This window comes from Lissotriton helveticus, chromosome 5_1 (assembly GCF_964261635.1).
Source record: "Lissotriton helveticus chromosome 5_1, aLisHel1.1, whole genome shotgun sequence".
In the NCBI taxonomy this organism is placed as follows: Eukaryota; Metazoa; Chordata; class Amphibia; order Caudata; family Salamandridae; genus Lissotriton; species Lissotriton helveticus.
The window spans coordinates 521,939,726-521,966,089 of NC_136065.1; the positions used below are offsets into that span (position 1 = coordinate 521,939,726).

The window sequence follows — 26,364 nt, forward strand, 5'->3', positions numbered from 1 at the left end:
ATGGGCGGACATCTTGGAGTGGTGAACAGGGTATTAGGGATTTATGGAAACCTGTGTGCAAAGTGCTCTTGTGACATGTGGTGATTCATACATGCTTAATCTTTAAAACATATTCCAGGACCTTAATAACAATTCAGTTAATTTCTACCATGAAGCAGATCATAGTAAAGAAGTCCAGTCCTCAATCCTGTTGAGCCCTTTCCTTATGCTGTCTGTCTTCAAGATCCAATGCAGCTCCTCCTTGTTTAGGATCAGTGAAATGTCTGCTCCTCGCGGGGGGGCTTTGATCTGTGTTATGACCGTCCAAGTAAAATCGCTCTCGGTGTGTCTCATTTCTTTGAAGTGTTCGACCAAGGGCGCGTTGGCTGTTTGGCAACGGATTCGGCTCCTGTGCTGGCCTATTCGTAGCTTGATCTTCTGAGTAGTTTGTCCTATATATAATAGCATACATGGACAAATGATCGCATAAATTACATTGTGAGAATTACAGTTTGTGAAATACTGTCTGTCATATTTGATTGTTCCGTAGGTGAAGGTCTTGCCCTCAATGGTAGAGTTACAGGAGACACACTGACCACACTTGGCATGGCCCTTGAGGGCTGGTAGGTCCCACATATCATCTAACGTGGTTCTTACTTCAGACTGAGGGAGTGATGCTCTTACCAGGTGGTCTTTTATATTTTTCGCTCTTTTGAAGGCGAACATTGGTCTTTCTAAGTTAAGGATCCCCGCATTGAGTACCGGCCAGTGTTTTACAACACTCTTCTTAATTGCATTGGAGGCAGGTGAAAACGTTGTAACACATGTAATTCTCTCTGAATTGGTTTTTATGCGTGGCTCTAGCAGTGTCTCTCTGGGGCAGTACCATGCTCTTTTAAGGGAGCGGCGCACTAATTTGCGTGGATAACCTCTTTGTCTCAGTTTATTGCTCAATGTCCTTGCCTCTGTAAAGTAGTCTTGTTTGAAATAGCAATTCCTGCGAATACGTAGAAACTGCGAATAGGGTAGAGAATCTCTTAGGGCCCGGGGTGGTGGCTACTATAATTTAGTAACGTGTTTCTTTCCGTAGGCTTTCTGTGCAGGCTGGTGATTAATTGTCCCTCACAGTGTTTGATCTCAATGTCAAGAAAGGGCAGGGATTCTTTGCTAGTATTTAAGGTGTATTTCAAGCCCCCACTGTTGTTATTAAGCCAATGTATGAATTGGTTGAGTAAGTCTTCCGAATCTGTCCATATCATAAAGATGTCATCAATGTACCTTTTCCACAGGGCAATGCCACTGTGGAAAGGGTTTGATGCATCTAGAATGGTACCGTTTTCAAGGTGGTCCATATACAATATGGCCACGTTGGGGGCAAAAATAGCCCCCATGGATGTCCCACGGACTTGCCCATAAAATTGCCCTTCGAAGAGGAAAAAAATTTTGGTTAAGCAGATCTCTAGCAGTTGTAGGATGAAAACAGATGGGACATTATGCGGTCGAGGACGTCTGTCTAAAACAGTTTCAATCACTCGGAGGGACTCAAATTGGGGTATATTGGTATATAATGATTCCACATCCAGCGTGCACATAGTGCTGGATGTGGGATCAAAGGGGTATTCTTCGATGAAATTAATCATAGACATAGTGTCTCTGATATAGCATGTGGTAGTGGGGACAAAAGGTTTGATGAAATGATCGATATAGTGTCCCAAGGGTTCCAAAATAGATCCACACCCCGACACTATAGGGCGCCCTGGGGGTTGCTCAAGATTTTTATGGATCTTAGGGAGACAATATATGACCGGAGTTCTTGGGGCTTTGACATTGAGGAACTCAAATTCCTTTTTTGATAGAAAGCCTGCTCCCAGGCCTTCGTTAGTTACTTCAGATATTAATTTCTGAATTTCAGCAGTCGGATTTCTAGGCAATTTACAATAGTGCTCTTGAATTGACAGTTGACGTAGAATTTCATTTTTGTATTGCCCAATATCTTGAATCACAATCCCACCGCCTTTGTCGGCCGGTTTGATCACTAGTGATTGATTGTTTTTAAGGGTAGAGAGAGCGTCTTTCTCTTGAATCGAGATATTGTAGGGGATGAAAGATCTTTTATTTTCTAGCAAAACCAGGTCATTCAAAACCAATTTCTCGAATGTGAGAATTTCAGGAGGAACCATGGCGCTAGTGGGTGAGAATTTGGATGGAGGTTTGAATGGGGTGTTAGCATGCTTTTGAGGGCTAGGGTTCAGGATAAAATAGCTGTGTAGCCTTATTTTTCTGAAGAACCTGAGGAGTTCAGTCTGGGCATCTAGAAAGTTGGGGCGGACAGTAGGGACAAATGAGAGACCCTTACTGAGCAGGGACATTTCATTTGAAGATAGCGTATGTTTGGTAAGATTAAAGATCGGGAGAAGCGTGATATTATTTGGGTCAGTTACATGATCCAAATCGTGTCCAATTACCACTGGTAATGTTGACGACGGGTGGAACGTTCGCCTGGGGGGTTCGGCCATCTCTGTGGTTGTTTGCCTCTGCCCTTCCCGGGTGGTTCTGGTTGTCCTTGGCCTCTCGATAAAAAATTTCTATTAGAGGGACCGGGACTGTCGCATTGATCAGAATTACCTGAGGAATCAGCTGAGCTGTCTGAAAAGCCTACAAAATTCCTCCGTCTATTAAACCTGCCCCACGGTCTCTGGTTTTGTGGCCCACTATATGCACGATTGGTATAGTAATCTTTGGTGAGGTAAGGATATGCTCTTTCTTGAGTAAAGTTTTTTATATCCTTTCTGACTTTAATGGTTTTTTTGTCAGTTTCAAATTTGTGGAAGTCATCAATAGTTTTTTGGACCTGTTCTAGAAGTTTTTTTGCCTCTGTATTTGTGTTGTCCTCATTTATTTGTTTCTCTAAATTGGTGATTTCAGTAGCCAATTTTTTAAGTTCCTCTGTTGCAATGTCGATCCCTAGCACCATCCAGTGCCGGGAGCATGTGGTACTTATATAACTAAATCCGTTGAGGTATTTTGGATTGTCTGTAAATACACCTGGGATATTACGAACTTGTAGTCCAATGGGAATTATATTGGCCTTGAGGTAATCTGTGAGTAGTTTTATCATTAAGATGAGTCTGACTTCTTTTTTCTTTGCTTTCTCCAACTCGTCTTTAGTAGAGGAGTTTGTAGCAGTGGGGGTGTTGCCTGAGTCAGAAAGTAGAGAAGGGCCTCCTAGGATTTTGTTAATATAGTCAAGATTGTATAAGGGTGGGTGGGGGTCAGACATGCCTAGCGGGAAGTGTTTGAACAAGAAGGGACCAAAGAGTGAAGGGAGTGAGGGTAGGGGCCCACTTTTTGAGACAAAAGGCGGGAGGGATTCCAATCCCTTGCAATCAAGCGATTGCGCTAAATTCTGTTTTTGGAGACAAGGGAAACCCGAAGGAATAACACTAGGGTCCTTGGGTAGTATTATGTAATACAAGACAGGGGACCCTAGTTATTTAGGATCATTTGAAATAATTTGCGATATACTAAATAGTATATAGCCTCTGTCCAGCCGGAACGGAATTTATTAATTCGGATTCTTATAATAGTTCATTATTTCACATTAATACAAAAAGTGGGCACGACCTGTGACCCACAGAAAACAAGACAAAACAAGTGACAAGAATTCATGTAGAAAACGCATCAGGTGGTCTGCACTATTATTCAGTAATACAGACTAGATTCATTTCTAGCAACCCATTGTTGGCAACATTATTGTAAATTCATGGCAACATATGGTGCTTTAAAGTCGACGACGTTTCGATGCAATTCAAAGATTCTTACATCACAATGACCCAGGGAATGGTCCACAAGCCTCCTTCCACAGTCCCAGTAATCATGGCCATAAATAGAATCCATCAAATGATCACCATGTCTAAACGCCTGCTCAGTACACCACCATTCAGAAACTACATACCACAAACAATACAATAGTCCTAGCCCTCTAACATGCATGCTCCTCAACTGCAAATCAGCAAGTAAATACACCACAGATATCACAAAAGTTATTCTTGATGAAGGAATAGATATTGCATTCCTCACTGAAATCTGGCTTAACGAGTACTCAACCCCCGTACTAGACCTGCTCGTACTACCTGGCTACACCATCATTAGACAGGACAGACCAAGGAGAATAGGTGGTGGACTGGCAATCGTCCACAAAGAAGGAATCCATCTTTCCACCTTAAAGACCTCAAAATACTCTACTTTCAAATACCTCAGAGTAGAAATTACAGCCAAAGGCACATCTCCTATCAAATTTCACACCATCTACCAGCCACCGGGTGATCGCACCCTCTTCTCAGAAGAGCTAACTGGCCTAGTAACACAGTTCTCCCTAACTGACTTGAATGACGTGTTCTTGGGTGACTTCATTATTCAATGGAACAACTCCGAAGACACCACAGATTGTATCCTTACAAACCTTTTTGACATAAACAACCTCAAACAACTCTGCAATGAACCAACCGTATTAAAGGCTCCACTCTGGATGCGATAATCAACAACAATTAGCTTGTCTCACTTCGATCCATCACACCCATCGACTGGTCAGACCACCATCTCATACTGTTTAATATCAAGACCCACCTCAGATCTCACCCAGCCCCATTCAACAAACTGGGATTGATGCCTAGCTACAGTATCGACCTCTCACTTGCACCATTAATGACCTCACCACTCACTATAATTCAGCGATGATTGATGTTCTTGACCAAGTGGCGCAACTCAAAGTAAAACAATGTAGAAAAATCCAATCGAAATCCTGTTCAACTCAGATCTTAACAAGAGGAGACAACTCAGTCAGAAAGGATATGGAGACAGAACCCCTCTACAGTGCACCTCTCGCTCTTAAAAACTATACAGGGTTCCTATAAGAAACTCATCTTTAGAGAAAGAGCCACTTTCTTTCGCAACCAACATGAACAGACACATCATATGATACGGTAAATACTGTACACTTTTCCCCTGTTAAATTCCGGCATGTGTGACCTGTCAAAATTTTACGAACGGTGAGATATTGAACATTCCCGGTAATTACCAAATGCAACAGATACCACCCAACTAGGAATACCAATCGCTGTGCAAATAGGAGCTTACGCCGAAGTCAGAAAATTCAGACTAACTTGTAATCATGAGCTTTTCAGCATCATTAAATGGCAAACTACCCTTACCTCCCCGCACGGAACAACAGCCACCAATGAACACTGTGAAGAAATTGCCAACTTCTTCACTGTTAAAATCGTGAAAATTGAGCAATCCTTCATCCAAGTCACAAATCTTTAATCCCTACCAACCTTCCCCACTGACTTAGACCCCTCCACTCTAGCCCCCCACCTCCAGATTCAGCTAATGACCGAACTAATGTCAACTATGATCTCCTTCAACTAAAAAACATTACTAATTGGTCTGATTTCAAACCAATGACAGAAAGTGAAGTCTTCAATATAATTGTGAACTTGAAGCCCACATCCCACACTACTGAACCCCTCCCATCCACAATAGTACAAAACCTCAGCCATATCATTACCTCGCTCTGGACAAAAATCATCAACACATCCCTCTCCTCCACTAATAGCATGTTTTCTCCGCTAACATATCCAGCGATAGGCAGCGATAAAAAATATGCGTTAAACGCGTTGTGCGATAAATATCGCAATTCCTTGCTAATATGCCCCCCACTATTTTCTTTCCTCTTTCATCACATTGATATCTTAGGCTTGGTAAATGTTTTTATGCCTCAATAAGTGTTTTAATGTGTTGTATATGAAGGACTAAAAGTTCTCTTAGTGTGTAGACACCCTTGGGTATTAGTGTGCGATATAAATTATTATTTCATTTAATTTCATTTCAATTTTAAAATAAAAGATATTTCATAAAAACTTTTTTTTTTAAAGTGTAGGAGTAAAGTGACGTTATTGAGCAGACACCTACAATAGATTTGTGCTAGCATCGTGGCGAGAATGATCCATGTTTAACTTTTCTCTTTTTTCATTTTTAAAGGATTTTCTAGGCATGTTCAATTTTAAACACCATTCTCTGAACTGCTGGTATGTCAAGGAGCTATAAATACCTCCGCTTATTGTGAAATAAGGAAGTACTCTCTTATTGCTACTTGGGAAGCAGAAAGCACTCTTCTTCCTCCACGACGCTCTGTTGCTTTCCTCCTTATTCACAGTAGAAGAAAAGCCACAAGCCACCCACACACAGCTGCATAAGCTGCCCATTGAATGGATCGTGCCCGATAAACAAGAATGGTGCCTAGGACAATTTAGGGAGTGAATGGAACAGATGTGTGAGAGCCACCCAAGTCTGAGCTGGGAAGGTAAAAGCAAGTAAGAGTATTTAAGATTACTACTAAAATGTCTTCGAGGTGGGATGGGGTGATGCCAGAAGAAATTGAGGAATTTCAAAGATGGGGAAAGTACAAAAATGGAGTCATAAAAGAGTGAGTAGCTCTTTCTGCAGAAAATGCAGATTTATTGCATTCCTGCAGATTTTGCACATTTTCGAAATCCCCTGCAGAATGTTGAGGAAATTACTGCCTGATTCTGTGACATTTCTGTACATTCCCTAGCATTTGCTTACATTTTCTGGCAGAGAGAAAGAGTGCAGTGGACTCAGAAAGAAGGTCAGGGAACCAAGAAGTAGGGTCAGGCTGACACTTCAATAATGCGAGGTGCTGTATATTAGGGTACTTTCTCTGGCTGCTACAAATTTAAGAAATGGCCGGAAAATATACTTTTTTTTTAGCTATGGTATTAGCCCAGATACTTTATTTTGCTAAAATTATATAGATGATATAATTACTTATAGTGGATTTCATCCAACGCTCTTAATCCATCCTTCTATTGCTGCGGCATAAACATTTTTCTTCTACCCACTACTGCATAAAGCATGGGGCAATATGTCAGCCTACTTCTGCCTTTGGCTAACATCATTGTGAATGGTCGCACTATGCTATTTCACAAGAAGCACATCCGCACACAAAGTATTCCCCTTAATGTCCTGAGACCCCAAAAATATTTTTGCTTTTAGTTTTTTAAAATTAGTATTGGCGAGGGGCCAGGAGCTCCCCCAACAATAAAGTTTTGCAAAAGCAACCATGAATCCAAACAAGAATTGGCAAAGCAAAAAAGGCTGGCAGCCAACTCCTGAGTTATTGGCTTTGCCATTACTTGTTATTACCATGTGGGGAGAGCTGTGCCACAGAAATTCCATACACCGTTCCTGGCCACAACAGCGCTATCAACATTGCCAGGTGACAACATTCAAACGTGAGTTGTTACACTGACTAATCTTAAAATCCCGTTTGCCCTTTTTTTCCGAGGGGAGTAAAAAAACACACAACACTCAAAATAAAAAATTATTGAAACTCGGTAGGAGAGCCCCAGATGGATGGCAACACACTAGAGCATTTGGCCAAACACACATATTCAACAAAATGGTGCTGAGGAGTTATATAAAACAGAAAACCAATGATTTTTCCTCTCACATAAATATGTTTATCTGTGGAAAATAACTTGTGGGGGGAGGCTGGAGGCCTCTCTTCATCTCCCATACAAGCGAGTTTTAGGCTTCTTGACATTACTTTACTGTATTTTGGTCCTCCCTCCCCTTTTAGTGTGGAAAGAAAAAAAACACTGAACCCGTATGGAAGATAAAGATAGGGATTGAAAAAGGGTAGGGACCTCATTTATGAGGCTATGCACCACTTTTACGCCGCTGGTGCGTCACTTTTTGCGACGCACCAGTGGCATAAAAAATGCGTCTTGTTGTGCCATATTTACAAAGTGACGCATCTAGGTAGATGCGTCCCTTTGTATACCCCTGCGCCAGGTATAATGTATGCAGGAGGGCGTATTGACGCAAGAAAGGGCCGTAGAAGTGACGCAGTGAAATCTATTTGATTTCACTGCGCCACTTCTAGGACACAAATGCGTCAATTTCTTACGCCTGCCTCACAGCAACCGAAAGACTCCCGCAGGCCCTTTCACATGGGGCTTGCCCCATGTTAAAGGATACATTGCTGGAGTTGCGTCACTTTTGTGACGGACTCCAGCAATGCGCCACTTTTGCGCCATACAGATACATCAGAAATACTGATGTATCTGTAACTCCTTGCGCAATGATGCGTCATACTGTATATATGACGCATCATTGGTGGTGCAAGGAGGGCGCAGTGAAAAGTGACGCATCGCTGTTTTCACGCAGCGATGCGTCACTTTTCATACATGAGGCCCCAGGTGCCTTATCTCAGGACAGTACAAGCTCAATACACTAATTAGTACATTAACTATGTTCTACATCATTATTTCGGCGACTCTCTTTGAGTGGTAATATGTTAGTTTGGAGGGTGAGATTAGTGTGTACTTCTTGTTGGTAGCTTGTGCCTGAGGAAGCTGCCAAGGGGTTTGCTAATCAGGCAATCTCAAGTCCTTGAACTGGGTGGCAGGGACTGGGTTCTGCTGGAATGTTGCACGCATAGGATGGACTCCAGTGCGGCAGCTTGGATAGGACCCCTGAGTGCTCACGGCCAGCGATAAAGGAGGCCAATGCAAACAAACCCGTTTGTGGTGCCCACACAAGTGGCCAAACAAAAAGCACCAGGATGCACAAAAGCCTCAAAGCGGACCTTGCTGCTAGGGGAGCGGTGCACCAGGATAGCCCAATCCTGTTTTGAAAGGTGTCCATGAATCCTTGCACCAGGCCTCAGGGATCCAGTAGATGTACAGGTCTGAACTAAGTTGTCCGAAGCTACGATCAGGCATATTGCACATCGCCTCCCTCAGAGTCTTTATCTCTTCTACCTCTTCATATTTGAAATCTTCTACCTCTTCCTATCCCCATCCTATTTGGTAGTCCACTTACCACCTATTAGAGTTCTTGCAACACCCTTACATTTCCGCAATCTCAAAACTGGTCTTTTCCGACGTTGAAGACCTTCTACATCTTGTACAATTTGGGACAATTAATATGATCTGGTCATCGTTTCCTAAAACATACTCCAAAAAAAAGTAATGCTTCAGGTTGCCAACCACATGCAACATTTGATGTGGCCAAGCCCAGTTCACCCAATTGAAAAGTGGCAAACAAGTAAGGGAATATATCCTATGTATATTGTGCATGGCACCTCACAGACGTGCAGAGCTGCAGTCCTCATCCCATCCTCCCACGAGGGAAGGATTTCAAAACTCTGGAGATATGTTATACCCAAAAGAATTGTGAGTAACTGCACACCCCTCTTACCACACTTCTATGGGTTGAGATGGTTAGTCTTTCTGAAATTCCGCAAAAGGGTTCCCCGATGTGGATATGTGTTTGAACTCATTTGTGAGGACTGTGACACAGGAGTTAGAAAAAGGAGGGTTGAGGAGAATACCGGTAACTCATCTAGACATGATGGGAACTTGAAAATGCAGAGCACCATGCCCTTTGGGTCCATTTCCTAAGACTACTTTTTGCTTCTGTTTGTAAACTCTATTTCATTGCAGATGTTGACAAGTTTCCATTTGTGCTGCGAGGGTAGGATGTTTTATTTTTCTGTGATTTTTTTTATATGTAATACATTTTTTTTCTTAATTAGGGTTTCTGGCGACTGGTTCTCTGTTTTTCCCCCAGATCCCATTCACCTAACTACCATGCGTCCAAGGAAGCAAAGCACCAGAGTTGAGCTTTCTATTTTGAAATTAGTGTGAAATGTCTCATGAGGCCAATCGCAAACAGTTCTGTATTCCAAGGCAGGAGAATTCCGAGTGCGAACATTCAGCGATCTGGGGGTTTTCTCATATTTACATTCGGATAAGGCATTTGCAGCCAGATTCATCAAAGACCCGCTTTGCGAGTCTTTAATAGCGATTCATAAGGAATCGCTATTAAGGACTTGCAAAACGGGATTCATGTAGGAATTGCAAAAAACATTGCGATTCCTACATGTTCCTTATTTGCGATTAGCAAATTGCTAATCGCAAATAAGGAATAACTCCCCATGCATTCCTATGGGCCCACAGGCCCATAGGAATGAATGGGGAGTTATTCCTTATTTGCGATTAGCAATTTGCTAATCGCAAATATGGATGCGATTTCAAGGGTGCAGGGGTGTCCAAAGGACACCCTGTAGCACCCCTGAAATGTGAATTTACACTGATGTTGTGCACACACATGTCCAAAGGACATGTGTGTGTGTAACATGCATTTTTCTAAGTTTTCGCTATTTACTACGAGGTTTGACTTCGTGGTAAATAGCGGTCCTAAATTGCGAATTCGCAATTTCTAAATGTTTCATGAATAGCATTTAAGGAATCTCTAATAGAGATTCCTTAAATGCTAATCCTCGCATATTTGCGAATTCTTTATTAGCGATTTTTGCATTTGGGATGATGAATCCCAAATCCAAAAATTGCACTCGCAAAGGGCCAGATTCTCAGAATCTGGCCCTTTTGCGAGCGCATTTCGCTTGATGAATCTGGCTGTTGGCCCTTTACAATTTTTATTCACTATTCAAAACTTTGCGTTCCTATGTGAACTCTAGCTTACAAAGAGTAATTGAAAAAGTTGCTTTCAACGCTGATGATACAGACTCTGAACGTGAGTCAAAGTGATCTATACACAATAATCTGAGATAATTTTTCATTGTAAAATTAATGCTCTTAATTCAAATAGTAAACAGGAGAGAACTACATAGTCAATTGCACTGATTCTGAGTTTGTTAGGATGAGCGTACTATTTATCACACCTGATAACTAACAGTACTGTGGGGTTTGCTGTTTGTCGGGTGCGATAAATTACTCATATCATGAGTTGTTGCTTAGGGCCATATGTATCAAGCCTTTTGCAAATTCGGCCTTTGCAAATCGCAAAAGGCCTTTTTGAATGTTTTGGTATGTATGATACAATCGCAAAATAAGGAATAGCAAAGATTTGCGATTCCTTATTTTGCCATAGCATTTAAGGAATCGCAATTTTGCGATTCCTTAAATGCTATTGTATGTAGCATTTTTGGGCTGCGAATTATGGTTAAGAATTCGCAAATTACCACCAACTTGTAGTTGATGGTAACTTGTGAATTCTTCAAAAAATGCACAATTTGGCATTTTTGAAGGTGGCATATGATGCACACACATGCCCATAGGGCATGTATGTGCGCCATATGCACACTCATGTAGATTTCAGGGGTGCAGCAGGGTCTCTTTGAGACACCCCTGCACCCTTGAAATAATTCTCAAATTGCGATTAGCAAATTGCGAATTCGCAATTTGAGAATTATTTCTCAATCATTCCTATGGGCCTCCTGGCCCATAGGAATGCATTGGAAATAATTCCTTAAATGCGAATATAAATATAAATAGCGATTCCTAAATAGCGATTCCTTAAAAATCGCTATTTAGGAATCGCAAAAGGGTTTGTTGATACATATGGCCCTAAATCACATGCAGATTTTAGCTCCAAAATCTATATGACACGGTAAATACTGTACACTTTTCCCCTGTTAAATTCCGGCATGTGTGACCTGTCGAAATCTAACGAACGGTGAGATATTGAACACGCCCGGTAATTACCAAATGCAACAAATACCACCCAACTAGGAATACCAATCGCTGTGCAAATAGGAGCTTACGCAGAAGTCAGAAAATTCAGACTAACTTGTAATCATGTCTTTTGTTTACCTATTGGTATTTATGTAGCACAATCGTGATGGGAAATACAAGATTTAAATATCAAGTAAGAATTTAAATATTCAAATGACATTACATTTCAACATATTTACAATGGCCGGCTCCTCCGCTAAGCGTCGCCCCACTGCTCCCAGAGGAGTACAAAAGTGACAAATTAAATGATAATATCAAGGTTATTATCATTTTATTTTTCAATGTGCGGGGCTGGTTTGGGCGGATGGGACTGGTGGCTCAGGGAGGAGAAGTGGACTGTGCACACTAATGGCCTCATTTATGAAAAGTGACGCATCGCTGCGTGAAAACAGCGATGCGTCACTTTTTATTGCGCCCCCTTGCGACATGCTGGATGCGTCATATTTACAGTATGGCGCATCATGTCGCAAGGAGTTACAGATACATCAGTATTTCTGACGTATCTGTAGGCGCAAAAATGACGCATTGCTGGAGTGTCTCACGAAAGTGACGCAACTCCATCAACGGGTCATTTCACATGGGCAAGTCCCATTTCAAATGTGCCTGTGTCAGTCTTACGCCTGCTCTGAGGCAGGCGCAAGATATTGACGCTTTGTGTCCTAGAAGTGACGCAGTGAAATCTCATAGATTTTACTGCGTCACTTCTACGAGGCTTACTTGCGTCAAAACGCCCACCCTGCATACATTATACCTGGCGCAGGTATAATGTGGCGCAGGGGTTTACAAAGTGACGTATCTACCTAGATGCGTCACTTTGTAAATATAAAGCAACATGGCACATTTTTTACCCTGCTGGTGCCTCACAAAAAGTGACGCACCGGCAGCGCAAAAGTGACACAAGGGCTCAAAAATAAGCCTCTGAGTGCGCATGACTGCCTGGGCGGCCATCTTGCCCGGCAAAACCCTCATGTGTACTTCGCATGTCCCCCAGCAGGCTGCATTACACAGCCCGGGTAAAACATGCCCAGGCCACTTGTCCCCATCTGAGGGCAGATCCACTGTGCCAATCAAAACGCTGCATTGCAGCATTGTGATTGGCTTATGGGAGCCTGTGTGCTTCCGGACTCTTCGGCAATGACTGAGGAGAGACTGAGGCGGCAGCAGTGCGAGGAGGTAAGTGTTTGTTTAAAAATATACATATATACTTTGTTCCTCTCAACCACCCCCGTTCCCTGCCAGCCACCACTGCATATGTAGACATATGTAGACACTGGGATGGATTAATCAATGTATCCAAATAGTGAAGTGTCATGGCCTGGATTCAAACCATTGACCCCTAGTTCCAAATTCGACATCTTGGCCGCTGACTGCTTGCAGTTCCACAGGAAGAGTGCATATGGACCTCGTTGTGATTGTTCATCCACTAAGACTCGATTAACAATCTCCATCCCAGTGATCCATCTTGTGTTTGGATTTGCAGAAAACGTAACACCATGATCATTTGATTTGTGGTTGTTTGCTTCGATTTCCTGTGAGCTACCCAACTTATTGGACTACTTTGGTGGTGTGTCCTTTTCATCCACGTCCAGACATGCCTCTCATTCTCTTCTCTAATTTCTTTCAGAGTAAAACTACTAACCTGTCATTATCATGGTTAACAAGTACCAAAACGTTGTTTTTCAGGGTGTCAGTCCAAGAAAGAAGTCTGGAGGCTGTAATTTGTGAAACTTTTATTTGAATGATAAAGACACACAAAGATGAACAAAATAAGACCCACATGTATTTTTTTCAGATATAACAGCTAATTATTAAAACAAATATATAAGCTGGCTCACCACTTGATCACGTGTTAAAAAATGTATTTTTAGATACTACATTCGCACACGTCTTGCACAAGCAAAGATATGCATGATTCACCGAAACTAACTTAAGTTTCACATAGTAGTTGTTTTTTTTGGTGTCAGTGGGAGTGAGTCACTGGAATGCTGTCATAACAACACAAATTCAATGCCAGTATTTGCAAAGCGATGTAAAAAGGGTTCAGTTCAATGTTTCAGTGAAAAATGTCCCCAATGTTTTTCATAAACGCTATTTCTTGGTAGATCTCCATGTTTTTGGATTCTAATAACTTTGAATATTTACTTGTCAGCAGAATGACATATCCAAGCATTTACGACATACTGATGGCACTGGAGGACAGTCCTTAAGATTCAGCAGCCCAGAAACCTGATATATGCACTGATGTTTACGGGTAAGCCCACCAAGCCACGAGGAACCCCAAAACAATAGGTGAGACTTGTAGGTGATGGAGGAGACCTTAGGATCGCCTTTTGGATTCTGTTGTACAAGAAAGGAGCATACCCATTATAATGTAGACATCCTGATACCAGTCCTGCACTACACAAGCATCACAGGATCAGGACATTTGAAGGCTTTTGACAGGGCTTCCATGGCATCTAGTCATGCTGAGATCATGAACACATTTGCAATTAGCTTAGTGGCGTTCAAGGTTTCTTAGGAATTTAAAAGTACTGACTCGGCACAAGACCTCAAACGTTGACCAATGTCTTTGATCGCAGCGCGCTACACTTAAAATGCAGAACTATACCTCTATCCGTTGAGTCTCTTGTCAGGGTCTATTCCTCCCACTACACACAATCTGCTCAAGCCTTCCGTGGCATTCGGAATCCGACCTAAATCAGCTGGAACGGTCCCTAAACCCACGTAGGCTTCTGAACCTCTGCTATAGTAACCTAGGCTGATTCACTACTATGAGTTAGATCTTTGCCTCAAATCTTCATAGCATCCCTGCCTAATCTGCGTGAAGGCTCCCTACTTCCCCACGTGTGGGACAATTAGAAACCTCCCTCCTGCCCTTGGTCGCTACAAAGTCCTAGGTAGTTTGTGGCAAACTTAAGGCTATCTTTTACCACTTGTCCTCCTTTAAATGCCTTTTATGTCCTGTGGTTCGATTTTTGATCTGTTTGTTTGCTGTGAAGTTCTGTACTCCACTTTTATTTCGTTGAGGTGGGGTCTACAGCCATACATTGATAAAAAGAACAAATAAATTAACATTATTGAAAGAAACAGTATCAATTGTACATACAAACTATTTAAAATGACATTATTTACATAGACCGATTTAAGTAGTATTTACTGTACAACAATTTAAAAAAGACAAACTCTGTTGGGATATTTCAGAGATGCTAAATATGGCACCTCTGTTCATTAAACCTGAATTTCCTGCGAGCCAGCTCTTAGAAAATCATTGCTATACACCTTGGAGGCATTATCAATTAAAAGTGGTAAAAAAATTACAAAATTGAGTGATATGTTTTGTTTGAATGAAACTTTCACATGGACAAAGGCAATCATATAAGAGCAGTTATATAACTATCTTCTGGAATGCAACCGGTGACGATTGTCTGTAAACAAGGCATTGGTTCCCAAATAACTGATGACTAGGTAGGCAATGCTGGGGTATATCCTGGTTCTCTCCGGTGTCCTCGAAGCGATGAGGCTATGTTAACACGGGCATTCTTCGGCCTGTGTTGCGTAAATGAAACATCTGCTCTACAAGTCACCCTTAGGGCGGATACAGTCTATTTTTGTAAGTCAAGGGACGAGTCTTGTTCGCCCAGGGTATTTCCCTCCTGTGGTCTCAAGGATCCTGAGTCACTGGGCCGCCCACTTCCTCCTCCGGGTAATGGCAGCTGCAGCCATCTTCTGCTTCCGCTGTTTTGACTATCTGTGCAGGAACTAGACAAAAAGGAGGGAACTTTAGAATTCTCAGTCTATAAGGGTTCAGCTTTCAGTTAACCCCCACACAAGAGTAAAGGTTTCCCATTGATGCAAACACCAAATAGTCAAAGAGTAGCCCAAGCAAACATTTTGCGGACAACGGAAATGGGCCAAGGGATAGCTCGTTTGCTGAGTATAAGGTAATTATGTAAAGTTGTGAAGAATGGATTATTAATTTGGTCTACTGACTCCACCAATTCAAATCATCTACCACAGAGAGGAAGACCTGATTCAGGGCTCACTCATACCTGAGTCTGACAATTCAGCCTCTATCTTTTTCTGTACATTTGTAGGGTTTTAGGGTGTTAACTATTAGGTAGTACATCCATGATGCAATATTACAATGTAATACAATACACATTTAGAGAGAACTGTATGGTCATTCCATTCCAACATACACAGAAATGGTCCATCCCATCAATGGCACATTGACTTTCTACAAATCATACAAATCTTACCTGGGGGGTCAGTGGAGAGCAATCAAAGAAATGCACTGCCCCGCATTATATGTACACCTGCCTTCCATTGATTAATGAGAGATCAATCACAATGCCAACCACCAAAACAACACACATGGGATCATTTCAAGAATGCACTGCCTTGCAGAGAAATAAGGGAATTGATTTGTTGGCATTGCTGCTGGTATTCATAAATAGCTGATGGATATGTTACGAGAGACTGACATTTCGGCATTATAAAGCGTGAACATGACCCGTATGGGTATCAGAGCACTACACAAAGGTGCGACTGATTTAAATACAGAATATTTATTTCCAATATTCATAGGTTGCAGGCTTTAGTAGGTTTGACTAGATGGCCTTCCGAGAAGGTATTGGCTAAATCCAGGTAAAATTAAAGCACGGCCTGGACTGCTGCCTGGGGTATAGTTTGAGCCATTCTGATGTTAGTTTTTTAAAGATGTGTACTTGGAAAAGTAAACGTCTTCTCATTTGCAATGTTTATTATTTTTATGTATACACAACAAAAATATTGGATTGGTGTTCCAATGCCTGGTGCCGAACCAGCACATGCAGTGCCAGCGTGAGACCAAAAATACAGGTAATAGTCTCAGCTTGCGATTAATTTGTAAAATAAATAAATACATAGCTGAATAAATACATAAATAAATAACAGCGCAGGTGCCTACATATTTTTTTTTAGAGAAAGATGCCTACTCTCACCACTGGTGCTGCTCACTTTGACCCCTGGAGTTGCCTACTTCCACTAACAGCACTTACCAAAGCAGAGTGAACTACCTGACCTGAATTGTGGGTGATCTCAGATTCCAACAGGGAATATATTGAAAAAAGTGGGTCGAACATGAAAATGGCCGCCTTATGGAGGAGTAAAGGACTGACACAATTTGGGCACAATGTACTGCTCACACTCCATGCTACTGGTACCACTGTACCTGCTGACCTAATGATACCCATTATTCTGTCTGCTAGAGAATCTTGCCCTGCTATTGCTAGTAATGTACATGCTCTCTGTTTGCAGATTAGGTACTCTTTTACTATGTTTGCTATACCTCTTCATAATGCTTTAGTGAAGCATACATATCCTTAAAGAAGCACTGGCAATGCCAATAGGTCTGGCTTTAAAGGAATTGTGTATGGTAATGTGAAACATTACAAGAATGGCTATGTTTTTGTGTGGAAGCAAAGAACTGAAAAATTATATTGGAGAATGTTAAAAGGTCAGGTGACAGTTGAACTTTCAAGCCAGATCTACACATTCATGTAAGTTAATGACTACCCATCTCCTATCTGTGCAGCAGCCAGAGAAAAACACCATAAATTAGCCCGTTATCTACCACACTTAAATAACATGACAATGTTATGTGTGTGCCCTTGAAAATTCAAGCTCAGGAAGCTGGATAGATAAACAAAATTATCACAGCTGTGTGGAGGGCAAGCCCATTTTGTGTAGAAGCGCACAACGTCTGCCCAATCAAAACATGTATTACTGGTGCCCAAAATGTGGGCGGAGCCAAAGCCCTTCTCTAGTGATGCTCACATAATTGTCTGGCGACAGCTGCGCTTGCAAGCCAGACCATAGAAGTGTGACATTCACATTGTACAAAGCATGACTTGACTGATTTTTTTAAATTATGAGAATAGTTATATTGTGACATGAGGTTTAAGAGAAGTGGTGATGCTGCAGACAGTTTTGTGCATTTGCCACTGTGCTCTATTTATTTTGGCCATTGCATTGCATTTCTGAAACGTGTTAGCGGACATAAGTAGAGCAGGATGGCAAAAGTCATTGTAAAACACTAAAACTGTCAGTAGCAGGACTGATTGAGTTCAAAATTGTTTGTTTGTGACCACACCTGGATTGCTTTTAAATATGTTTCTAAAAGAATCTGTGTCCCCCAAATTAGGTACCAGTGGTGCCCACCATCAACCACTGGCACACATTTAGGACTGCTGGTTATTCCTTCTGAATAATGTCCTTCAAGTATAATCAGTCGTTCTTTTGACTGGGCAATCCAGCCAGCCATGCTGATTTAGGTGATACACACGTTTGGACCCTCTCCGTTCTGACTCTTCATCTACCTCTGAGGTAGGTCTTTTGAGACAACCTTGGGTCAGGCCACCTTCAGGTAATTCTGAAAGGTCCCTATCAGCATGATTTGTTCTACTCCCTGTGCGTATGTTAGTTCCAATGGTATGCTAAATTTTCACAACACACAAAGTATAAAAAGAGAAAAGAGCAAATTAACAGTCTTATAAGAGGTACAACGGAATTAGAAATAAGGCTTTTAGCATTTGTTTTACTGATCTCACCAAACACTGCAACACATGACCACTGCCAAGTCTACATAAAGTCCCTTTTTCACGCCTTCCTTCCTTGCAAAGAAGACAGTCAAGAGTAGGCGATCAAGCATGCTAAGCCTTTGAAGTACTCCGTGAATTGGGAGCGGTGCTGGAGACCACTCTTCAGCCGGACCCCAAGTTAGTCCTATTGGGAATGACAAATGATGTTGATGTAAGCCGTCCACAATTGATCTTCCTTGTGCTGGCTTTAGTGGTGGCCAAGAGGGATGTGGCCAGGAAGTGGGGAGCCCCAGACTGCCCAAGGCTGGAGGAATGGAGTAATGGCCTGGACTTGTATCTGGCCGCAGAGAGGGTTACCTATAAAGCACGGCGGTGCCCAAAGAAATTTGGGAGAGTATGGGGGAAATGGCGCCACTACCATGGACTGGATAGCGGTCTCTGAGAACGTTGCTGTGACATGGGTTGGGGGAATACGAAGTTCTTGGATTGAAGGTTACCATACTGTATTTTTGGCCAGCGGGAATGCTGTGGAACACATATTGCCAGTGCTATTCCCTTGTGAGCCGAGAATTGGGGTGCTGGGGGGTTGTGGGGGGGCTCTGGGTTCGGGACTTTGGAGGAATAATGACATGCTTGTTTTACTGTTTTGCACTGAAAATGCTAATAAAAATATTTTTTTTAAAAAGCATGCTAAGCCTTTGGATTGGCTGAGCAAATCTCAACATCCATTAGAGGTGGCTTTAGATGGGCGACAATTGTCCACGCATGGCTTGCTGGTCAAGTCACAGTCGGTGCTAAGGAACGTAAGCCCCTTACTGCCTGGTGCTCTCAAGGTCGGCCAAGTTTGTAATAATAAGAGTATGAAAGATGCTAGATCATGCACATTTGGAGCGCTTGGAGCTTTGGGATTTGGTGATCCAGTTACCTAAATCAAAGCAATTATCACTTGTAGATGACTCGAAGTCAGTGCCTGTTGCTGCGCTTGCTATCTCAGTGTTTATACCACAGTTTCCTTTCTTTTCCATCCCACACCAAGTTGAAACGGGGGTGATTTTTTACTTTTCATTTCCATCTCACAATGCCTCTTGGGGATTTCCCACATCAATAGCCAAGCTCTCTCCCACCTCATTAGCGAAGCTCTGTTTCTTTCATTTTCACTCCCTCAAGCCTTATTTGTTTTTGTAATTCAGCTCCAAGACCCATGGTGTGACTTATGAGCTAAAACCTTTAATGAGAAAAGCAGCACCTCAGGCCTTAGCATGCTTGGTGCTATCAGATGTCAAATCAGAGCTGGAATAAGATCACCTTCATCAAGGTTGGGGGACATGATCATGAGTAACACACTCTTCTGGATAGAGGAGTATGAGATCAACTTAAGGCCAGTTAGCGATGAATGGTTATGGTTCCTGTACTGGTGGGGGTCATAGATATGTGAAATTATATTCTATGTTTTTAGATTCTTTTTACAGAAAGACTTTAAGGTTTTGTGGCTGATAGGCAGAGGATTAAACTTCCGATGCAAAGTGTAGGGAAGGGTTGAGCCGATTAGCATTCAACAAAATGCAGATACGGACTCGAATCATGTGTTAATATATAAATAACATGAATGTAAAGAGGAAGAAAAAATCCACTCATCAGCAAATCAAGGTGTCACCGGCCATTAATTGCCAATCCAAGCCATCTCCACCCATCATTAGCCAAACATCCACCTATCACCCTCATCACTGTCATGCTTAGTCATCGCTATCCCAGTCCTTCTCAATCTATCCAGCCAACCTCGGCCATCTCCAGTTATCCACCCATCACCAAATTAGGCCATGATTGACCGTTCAGTTATCCAAGTCTTTCCCATCCATCCATACGTCCAACCTCTGCCATCTTCAGCCATCTTATCAACTATCCACGATATCCCAGTACACATCTATGCCAAACCAACATAAGCCATCGCTCTATCACCAACCTAGTCTATGCATAACAATCCATCACACAGCAGCCATTCCTAACCATCACTATCCACATCAAGCAAACCCGGCCAACACAACTGCACTTTTTAAACAAAAGACAAAAAAATCTTACTTTGCTTGAAGCCGTTTTTCACCTTCTTTTTCACCCAGGCCACCATGACCATGAAAGGGCAAATCACACACATGAAGAAGAAGACAGACCCCGCAATGATGACATGGTATGCAATGTTTTTTCCCTCTGGAATACAAGAAAAACAAAAATGACAAGCATTAACTAGAACACCAAGTCAAATGCCTTTGCATCCACCAATAAACCCTGTACACATTCCCACTATGTCCAAATATGTCCTCCCTTATCAACAAATCTGAAGGCACTCCTTCATACAACAAAAAGGCCTATGTATTGGAGCTTATTATGTCTCGATAGGCTGAACATCAAACAGAAACCTATTATTTCATTTGCATCTTATAAACTCATTATTTGGAGTGAATGCTCTAAATAAACCACTACATGAATTATCAACTGTAGGTAATTTGAAGTTGATGACTCTTGTTTTATTGGGTTGGTGGAACAATAAGTACAATGAGGTGGAGCAGAGGTTTTAGGATAAAACATTAACTTTCAAGGGCATGAGTCAGATGACTTATTCCTATTATGGAAACACTGGGTGGCATATTAGCAAGAACCTCATTAAACCTATCGCCGTTTTCGGGTCAGGAAACTGCCACTAAATGCGTTATAGAATTCCAATAGAAGCCCAGGTTAGATGTGCAGGACATCTAACCTGGGCTTCTATTGGAATTCTATAATGCATATTAGCAAGCCCATTATTGACGTTTTAGCGGCAGTTTCTTACCGCTAAAACAGCGATAATTTTAAGGAGGTTCTTGCTAATATGCCCCTGACTTTTCAAGGCTTTATGAGTAGTGCAAGAGGTGGAAAGGGGAAAGAAATACTGCAATGTTGAAGACTGCACAGGGAGATACTTAAGGTGCTGAACACCATGAAACTGGACGAGGAATCTTGTGGTTATGATATGCAGCTGCATCAATGGTTACAGACTGTGAGTCAAAGCAAAGGGAGTCAAGGCCAGAATGATGTTAGGTTGCATAGTTATACATTTATTTGAAAGAACAGTTGTTATGTAGTTTCTGTCATTAGTGATGCCTCTACAGGAGTATGCTGACCAGTTCTACAGACCAGTGGTGGCTCCTCCGCTAAGGTTGAGGGGCGTTGCCCCACTGTTCAAAAATAAAAATAAAATGATAATAACAATATGTTATTATCATTTTATTTTTCCAATTGCAGTCAGTGGCTCTCGGGCGGGGCACGGCCGGCCAGAGCAGGGGGAGGAGTGGTGTGCACTCCCTAAGTGCGCATGGACTATTTTGTCGGCCCTCTCTGGCCGACCAATCAGTTCATGAGCACTTTGCATTACACAGAATGGTGAGGAAAATACACAGGCTCCTTGTTCCTGCTTGTGCGGCGAACCATGGCACTCAGACCAATCACAACGCTGCAGTTCAGCGTTGTGATCGGCCCAGGGAGCCGGTGTGCCCTGGTGCTTCCTGCTGCCGGCCCGGACAGGAAGGAGGAAGAGGACGAGGATAGAGGAGAGGCGGTGGCCCGTTGTTAAAGGTAGGTCCTTTTTTCCATTCTTCACCTCCACCCCAGTCCGGTAGCAGCTGCTACTGCTACAGACCACAAGTAACATTATCCAACTTCAGGCATGCACCACCCACTAGTAGGCAGGGCTACAACTAAGCATAATACCCTGGTATTTTGAAAATGGTTCATGGTGGAGAGTGCTGTAATCTGCTCGTAGGATTTTGCGATGGTTGGTAGGCACATCTCGGCGGAACCAGGCAGGGATGCCAAGTTTCCCTAGGGGCATGACCCAGGCAAATCTAGTCTTGACTCCGTGCCAGTCGGCTCAAATACCAGTTCAGTCGTATGGAGACAGGTTACTGTAGATATAAACTCCTGAGGATCAGACCAGTATGTCATTTATATTTGATGGGGTGCTCCAGTGGCCCTATTGGAAACCGTACAGGATGCGGGGAATCAGTGGGACCCCCAGTCTCCTTAAGCGATGGCCACAAAAGCCACTCTGGAGGATTCACATGGACACATTCTATTCGGTAATGCCACTGGCATAAGCTACGGTTTCTTGGATCGCTCTTCTTCAGCAGTGTCCACTTCGATGAGACAGTGGATGTGACTGCCCTGGTTCCTTTACTTGTATTGCTGGAGATTCCAGAAAGATTAGTCATTAAATTTCTATGACATACATAAATGACTCAAGCTCATTATGTGTTATTTCTCCCTGAGTCTATTGATAAAATATGTTTATAATGCTTTTCTTCTTTTGATTTTGTACCATGAAAATGATACAGGTTTTCTGAAAATGCATTTGATGGAATTAAAGTTACCGCCTGAATGTGGTCTGTGCATGAGCTGGCTGGTGCTTAGGGTTGTACTGCTGGGTCTTACCAGTGTTTGAGGTTGGGTAGTCTGGTTCTGTTGCTAGTGGCTTGGAGTATTTTAAAGCAATTTTGGTGCTTTTTGACTGGGCATGTGGTTTGATAAATGTGCATCTTCTTGAGTCCGTGTCCCTGCTTCAGCATTTTGCCCAAGTGTCACTATGGTTGTCCCATCCTTTGCCATTGGTTTTGTTCACCCCCTCATGATTTGAGGAATGGATAGCAATGAGGGACTATGTTGTTCATACTTAGCTCTGTTTAGAAGTGTGCAATTAAAAATATTGCCTTAGTGTAACTGAATAGCTGCATCTTTTTTCCTTCATTTGAACCAAGCATACCAAGTTGTGTCCATTTCAGACAAGTAAAACTTCACTGTTATTCCGTGCATCATAGACACAAAGGGGCATATTTGCAAACCCCTTGTACCGCCAGTGTGTCACTTTTTGTGATGTACTGGTGGCACATTTTGATGCCCCACATTTAAAAGGACACGAATAGCCACCCTGTGAAGCTATGGCTTCGACTACACCTAGCATGTCAACCTCGATGATGTTGTGCACGTCATCCAGGCAGGGTTGGACAGGCCTTATGGACCATCTGGCAGTGCCCAACGAACTGGTCTGGCAGCTCACTGTGTGGGTTGGGCTTTAGCTGCTTGTGGGCATATAACAGGCCCACACGCAGCTACAACCCAAGTAGTCCAAGTCATATCTTCGAAGGCCATGTGGAAGCTCTCCTTCTGGAAAGCCATGTGCACCCCCTTCATGGTGGAGTAGCAACTGTGCTCCATCTTGTGATTGTTGGAGACAAGCATGGCATATGCCTTTTCACTTTTGATAGTGGAATGTGGCAAGGAGCTTCTCATCTTGCACCACCTTATAGACGTTGTTGAGTGAGCTAAAATCACATCCACAGTCAAGATTAGTATTTCACTTAAAACTAAATAATCAATGCCAAATGGCATCCATTAGGCACCCAACAGACTAACTGGTCTGGTGGAATATTTTTTACTAGAAGTCTCCCTGATATTACCACAAGTATTGCCTTCAGCAAGCATAAATGCACGCAGTCTCCCTTACCTTATAAAACCTGTGAGCTACAGTGGCAAATCCCAGTGAGATGCCTCAATAGGTTTATGCAATACCCTACAAGACCTGTGTGTGAACTTTGGGCTGCAGCTACACGTTGTAATTTCAGCAGGATAGCTCAGTGGAATTATGTGCATGCTAAAGATATGCAAGACATGGGGAGTCCATGAGTTTGAATGGTAGTAAGACAATGCATGAAGTGCAATGATAGCTTGAAATCTCTGGGATATATTTACTAGAAACTGGTGGAGCGCAGTGTTACGCGAAAATTTGTAATGCTGTGCTCCATCAGTCTCAAAATGCTGGGATGTGTTGTATTTAAAAGAATGCGGCGCTCCCCTGTGTTTCCCCTAGCGCTGGCACTAAAGAAGTTGCCTAGCGCCAGCACAGGCACCCTTGCACCATGTTGAAAGTTTGCCTGACCTGCAGGGGTGATTGTTTATGTGCAGGAAGGGACAACTTCATGCACATAAACTATCTTTACAGACGATTTGTTGTTTCTATGTGTGCTGCAGAATGCAGCACACATGGAAAGAGCAAAATACGAGGAGAAATGAAATGTTTCTCCTCGTATCGCCTGCTTAAGACCAGGTATTCCCTGGCGATATTTTTAGCACTGCCGTATACCTTGTAAATATGGAGGACAGTGTCAAAAAGCAATGGGTGTTGTGGCAGAACAAGTCACAGTTTCCAGCAAAACTGAGCTAGCCCAGTAGGTTAATGAAGGCAGCAGATATCTATGTGACTGAAAGCCACTCATTCTTATTTTAATAACGAGTGAGGTTATGCTTCAGTTAAAGAGATCTACCAGTAGCATGCTGATCACAATTAGCGCCATGGTTTAGATGCCTGTTAGAGACATGTTTATAAACTAAAATAAAAAACAGTACTAAAAATCAGGGCCTTTATTTGGTAGCTAAAAATCTCTAACTTGCAAGTGAAGAGATCATATTTATTTAGTAGTAGGATAGTTCAGTGTTTTCGTCATCTTTACTGAGACCTGGGCGTAATCTCGACGTCGTAGGTTATCATGGACTGTTTATGCACCCGCATACGGCATTAGACTGGGTTCAGCGCACCGGGTGCCGATTACGGGTGGTGGTGCCATATATTATGGTTTTAAAAGCACCTGCTGCTGCGTTCCTTGCCTTTTTGTGCAACAATAAAAAATGTCAAGATAACTCCGGTGATTAATGTTCTTCCTGGAGGAGATCGAAGTTTAGTCTTGTGGAACTTTTGACTCACCATAAGGTACTGCAGAGGGTTAATATCCCAGCTGCTAACAACGTGTACCATGCAGGTCACAAAGTGCATATAATGTAAATAGGTCAGATGGTTATGGCTTTTGTCAGAGAGATCCTATTGTTAGGTACAATTTACAAGTTGTAATCCTAATGTAGAACAGTGAGCAATTAACTGTCATCAAACAGCTGCATGAAAACTACAAGATATAGGTTAGAGCGTTATGAAGTTTTTCAATATCCTAATCTTGCAAATGGGTTCATTTGGGTAGAAATCAACTCTTAAAGAAAACACACAACCATGGTGTTACTTTTTAAATTCTGAGTTGGTGCTTCTCCAGACTAAGCACTCTTAAACTATACTGCCTACTAGCATGGATGACACATGACTCTGGCTTATGTACCATTTCCTATACACTGATTTTCACATTCACGTATATGAGTGTTTCAGTGTAATATGTGTGTGATGTAGAGTGCTCTGACACCCTACATTGGTAAGAGTGGCGCTATAAAACTAATTAAATACATCTGAGAGTGGTTATGGGGACTCCAGGGGCACTGTTAATGGGTGGTAGTGAGGGAATCCGTGGCGGAGGTGATCATTGGAGGACACCAACAAACATTGTTGCATCGGGCGACACCAGTGCTAAAGCTGGCCCTGCATTAGAGTGTACTGCGGTGATTCTATGTTTGGTTTGTTCCATGACTGAGTCAGTCCCTTATCCTTCCACGATTAATACCTATGACGTTATTGGGTAAAATGAGCAGCAATGAGTAGAATCCACCAGAGGCAACTATGTGTTTGTATGCAGTGTTTCCAGTTTGGGGTCTGTCCTATGCAACCGATTACCCTTAAGGGATTTACTGTACACCTCTTTAGACTGTCAGGTGTAGAGTTTGCTGTACTACTGAAAGAAAAAATATATTTTTGTAAAGTAGACCTTGTACACAACACCATATATAACCACTGATGTTTCAGACTGTAACAGCTTGCTCTTTAGGTATCGCCATTTCCTAACACATGGGTGACTCACAAAGCTGTAGAGAGCAAAGAAAGTCCAATTGTGGTAATTTTTATTTACCTTCAATGATGATCAGCTCAGTATGTCTCAGCTTAGATTCAGAGCTGTTTTTTCAAAGAGCTTTGCAAAATGCAATCCGTGGGTCAGCTGAGCTGTTTTAACAGCCATCACTGCCCATCACTTTGGGCCTGCATGTCTTTACTTAGATCAAGTGACAGAGTATGGCAAATGATACTATACGTCCACACTGGCAGTCCCACGACTCCCTTGCCGGAGTTCAGTGATGCAAGTTTCAGCAGCAGCATTTTCAGTGAAAAATTTCTACAGAAGATTGAATGGTGTTTGTGTTGGGGGGAGAGCCAGGAGGAAACCAGGTGTTTT

The 26,364-nt window shown here is 42.4% G+C and overlaps 1 protein-coding gene across 1 annotated transcript in view; it reads right to left on the minus strand.

The window, feature by feature from the left end:
* Positions 1–13,316: 13,316 nt before the first annotated feature.
* Positions 13,317–26,364, minus strand: part of TNFRSF9 (TNF receptor superfamily member 9) — an 82,789-nt gene continuing 69,741 nt past the window's right edge. The window contains exons 7-8 of the mRNA XM_078642865.1: positions 20,261–20,386; positions 13,317–15,362 (exon numbers count right to left, since the gene is read on the minus strand). Of these exons, the coding sequence (XP_078498991.1) occupies positions 15,265–15,362; positions 20,261–20,386 (224 nt within the window). The 3' untranslated portion in view covers positions 13,317–15,264. The remainder of the gene's footprint in view (positions 15,363–20,260; positions 20,387–26,364) is intronic.